This window comes from Elephantulus edwardii, unplaced genomic scaffold, assembly GCF_000299155.1.
Source record: "Elephantulus edwardii isolate Elephantulus edwardi_28Jun2011 unplaced genomic scaffold, EleEdw1.0 scaffold00124, whole genome shotgun sequence".
NCBI lineage: Eukaryota > Metazoa > Chordata > Mammalia > Macroscelidea > Macroscelididae > Elephantulus > Elephantulus edwardii.
The window spans coordinates 7,025,160-7,029,893 of record NW_006399874.1 but is presented as its reverse complement, the minus strand read 5'-3'; the positions used below and the strand labels follow the sequence as shown (position 1 = coordinate 7,029,893).

Below are 4,734 nucleotides of genomic sequence, written 5' to 3'. Positions count from 1 at the left end.
GTTCCTTGAGCTTAATATACGCTGAACGAGTTCGGCCCTTTTGATTTTCTGACTCCAACTCCTTGCACATTTCATTGTAATATTTTGCTTTGTATTTTGAATAAAAGGCATAGCTCATTGATAATTAATCCTATAAAATACAATGTATATGAACAATTGTATGAAATACAATGTAAATGAAAGAGTGTATAAAACACAATGCATATGAACAAAACACAATGTTAATGAAATATTGTATAAAAATAATTTTTTTTTAAAAAAGGATTTCAACGTCGAACTTTTAAAAAGAAAGGTGGGTGAAGGCTTTACTTCTGATTAAAGATTATGGATTTTTCTGTTCTTTCTTTTTAAAATAATGAGAATATATCCTTTTTAAATCACTCATTTCATCTACCTCCACCAAATATATGAAGGTTCCAAATGTACACTTTCCACTTGTATGTATTTAATAAATAAATAAGTAAAATAGTTTTTAAAAAGTTGAAGGCATTTTAAAACCTTCATCGTCATTTTAAAATGCCTTCACCATTCAGAATCATAATGGTGGTAAAGGTATTTTAAAACCTTCATGTTGCATTGAAACAGAAGAGGGAGAGAATAGCTTAGGAGAAATATATGATTAGGTATTATTGTCATGACAAGAGTCCAGAATTAAAGCTGCACAGTGGAGTGGACTTTGGGGGGAAGGTGAGAAGGGAGGAAAGTGTGCAACAATGAATGGAAATCCAAAGTCTCTTAAACTTTCAATAAAATAAATAAAAATTAAAAAAGAAACAAAAAACCCCTTCACTTCCATAGTCCCAACTGCCTGTCTGAATACCATCTGACCCCTCATTTCCCTGTTTTCTGTTCCTTCCGATTACTTAGATAATTCTGAATCATCTACTCTACTACCACTGTCCTGTTTTTTTAAACTTTGTCTCTTGAATTATCAACTCACATTTGAAAAATAAGCTCTATGTTTTTTTGTTGTTGTTTTTTTTAATTTAGGTTGTTTATTTTTCATTTTAATGAGCATCTACAGAGATTTTGGGATTCCATTCATTCATTGTTGCACCCTTCTCCCCGCACAAACCCTTCCCCCCTACCCCCCCCATTTGCTCCTCTCCTTGAAAAGCAAAAGAAAAACTCCCTCATTGGTACACAATGCCCCCCCCCACACCTACCCAAAGCTCTATGTTTTAAAATCAGTTTTTATACCTTAAATTCTTATGCACTGGTTAAGAAAGTAAAATATACTCAAGACAAATATATCTGAAGAAAAAAAATTACATAGTTACTTAGTTACTTGAAGGATAGCAACAGTTTGTGATACCCTACCATGCCATATAATGCAGGCATGCATATAAATTGGTTTAGGGGCTTTAGAAAATGACATGGTTCCACGTATGCTGCGATTTCATATAAGTCAATCTCCCTGTATTAGAGCACCCTATATAGGAATGACCTTGGAAAAACGATTAAAATTATATAAGTGTTCAGATCTTTCGTTCATAAGGTTGCTATGAGTCATCTATGAATCGATGGCACTTAACAATATCAACATAGTGAGAGCTTCTGTTGGCACAGTGGACAGAAAGTGATACTACCAAGCCAAAGGTGGTTGATTTTAATCTGCAATCCCCAACCTTGGTTTTAATTGTTTTTGGTCAAACATTCTTCTAAGTGTTATAGTGGTTTGTCTATTTGCTGTACAGAGGTAACTCACGGTTGCTGTATTCCTAAACACTGTGACGCTAATGTGTCAAATGCATTAATGGTTATTCATTGTGGAGAGTGTTTGGGGGAGCTCCCTAATTAAAACAAGCTTGGAAGCAGGAGTGGCATCCACTTCAGAAACAGCTTGCCTCCGGAAACTCTATGAACTTAGAAATGATGAAAGTTATACAAGTATTCAGGTCTTTTGTTCATAGGGTCACTATGAGTCATCTATGACTCGATGGCACTTAACAACAACAATGACATCATACTGGAATATATACTAAGCCTCCTGACATGCCAACCTTTGTGGGAAAGGATGAGCAATATCCTGCCATTTACTGCTTCTGAAAACCCACTAACTCAAGGATCAGTGATGAGTGGTGATTCTAACTCAATGGCATAAAACAATAACAACATATATTTAGCTCATCCTTTTTATATTTTCTATAGTTATCTTTGTTTAAACAAGAGTGAGTTACACTAATTTTTAATGAATTCAAAATCTTTCTACAATAGTCTATAAAGCTTAGGGTAACAAGCACACTGTATTAAAAACTAGTTAAGCCAAAGAATCAAAGCAACATGTTTCTGTTTTGGTTTACATTTAAGATTTTAGTGACTGTAATGGTTTTAAACACTTCAGTATAATGTAATCCCTTGAATTTTAGGAGAAAAATGAGGCTGCGCCTTCATATTACCTGAGGTGTTTAAGCAGCGGCTGAAGTCTCTCATCAGATTGAATAGTAGGCAAGGACCTGGCCGTTAACTGAAAGAAGAAGAGAGGGTCAGACAAAAGCTCAGGTCTAACATGTAACACAGTTTGAACACTAATGTAAAAAGGGGACTTTGTAAAGGATGAGGGGTGGAGAGGTGCTGGGACTTAAAAGAACAGGTATTTTTCCTCTCTTTTTAAATCAAGGAAGTTATATCCCAAATTGGCTCACACTATGCGATACTAGTTAGCTTTTAACCACCTAACATCAATTATCTGTCTGAGGGCTGCAGTGCATGTCATTGAGCTAAGATATCAAATCAGAGGCAAGACAAATAGTAAGAATACCCATCTGACTCAATGAAAAAGACTGTGGTCATGAAGACATAAGCTTTATAAATAAAAATGGAAAAATTTTAAAGTACTAAAATGTAGGACAATCAACCTTGTATCACTAAATCCCAGGTGATGGGAAAATTGAGGAGTGGGACCTTCATTTATAACTAAGCCACTGTGAAATTGGTTACAGGCTGAGGTACACACAGACACATACAAACACAGGCATTTCTTCATTCTGACACTGTATTACTACTATAAAAACCCAGAACTTCTTTTAAACATATGAAAAAGATCTAAAGTATTTAACACTGAAATATAATCTCACATTGATCTAGAATTAAAAAGTCAAATCCAAAGCCTACAAACTACGCATAAAGTTGACAGTATATCATAAAAATATAAGCTTCAGATATATTTTTATAACAATAAAGCTATATTTCTATATATTCCTGTTTTACTCACTGTTCTTCTGAGCAACCTCTTAAGTTGTAATAATGTGACCTAAATAAATTAAAGATATTTATCAAAAATAATTAGATAGCTTGAAGTAAACTTAATAAACAAAAGATAAATTTTTCCTGCATTCAATTATAATAATAAATTATTAAATTAGTCTGATAAATCGTTTACCAATTCACAAAAGAGAACCTTGAGATAAACAATAACTGAAGATGCCCTTTGGTCTCATAAACTTTTCCTACATCAATGTTTCACTGGAGCTCTGGTGGCCTAGTCCACAGGGGGCTGCACTGCTAAACTCAGGCAATCAGTTCAAATCAGCAGTTCCAGGGGGGGAACAAGGGCAATCTCCTCCTGTTAAATCTAAAGTCTCTGAAAATTTGCTTGAGGCTCACCTAGGAATTGGTTCTGACTTGATGACAATGACAGAAAATTGATATGCTCATGAAAAAGGCTGATGTAAAAGATCACGCATGAAAACATTACATTTCATCAAAAAATAATCATGGAGTTCCCTAATTTTCTATCTTTATTATTTAATAAAATTTACTGAGTCATAAAAAGTATTGACTAATTTGAAATACAATAAAGTAAGGCGATATCATGCTACAATTTCAGCACAACCAAGACTTCCATATATCTGAGAAATGTGGTTTTCATAATCACCAAACATTATCCAAGTTCTCAAAGCTATATAAACAAAACATTTAAATATTTTGATATACCCTGAATCTCTGGAAAGAGGTCTGTTGGCATAGTTGGTTATGTGTTGCTAACAGAAAAATCAGCGGTTCAAATCCTCCAGCAACACCACTGGAAAGATGAGCAGATTACTTCTATCAAGATTTACAGTTCTCAATGAAGGGTTACCATATATTAGAACTACTAACTTAAAAGCAGTGGATTTGGTTTTGTCAAATTCACTTATAAAACATCATTTTCATTATTTGAGAGATTTCACTGATTAGAACTAAAGCTACTCTCTAAAAAGATTAAAATAATTTGTCCTGATACTTAAGAACTCAATCCTCTGATAAAAGATGGAACAATCTATGCTGCTTTCAATCACGATCAATCTATGTAACATACTTTGAAATCAAACACTTTCCAAAATAAGAACAAACAAAATGACCCCAGTAATATAAAATTATTTCCTAACATCTGATAATTCTATATTGGAAGTATCTCTTAAATCTGTCTACTAATCTTAATTTCAGTCTTCATTTCCATTTCCCTACATATCAGTGTGAGGCACTGTTTTTGATTTGCTTTTTTTAATCCACTCCATGAGGCACAACATCAGCATATCTGTTCAGCTTCTAGAACAGGTACCCTCTGCAACTAATGTCTTCTTCATCAACATAAAAACACCATTTACTTTCAAATTTGAAACTTCTGACAAGAATATTTACTAAACCATAGGTCAAATGTTGTTGTTGTTGTTATGTGCCGTCGAGTCGTTTGCGACTCATAGCGACCCTATGTACAACAGCCCTAAACCCTGCTCTATCCTGTGCCAATCA

The 4,734-nt window shown here is 34.0% G+C and overlaps 1 protein-coding gene across 1 annotated transcript in view; it reads right to left on the bottom strand.

The window, feature by feature from the left end:
• Positions 1-4,734, bottom strand: part of PRIM2 (primase, DNA, polypeptide 2 (58kDa)) — a 443,510-nt gene that overhangs the window by 181,082 nt on the left and 257,694 nt on the right. Inside the window, exon 7 of the mRNA XM_006893148.1 lies at positions 2,400-2,467. Coding sequence (XP_006893210.1) covers positions 2,400-2,467 — 68 coding nt within the window. The remainder of the gene's footprint in view (positions 1-2,399; positions 2,468-4,734) is intronic.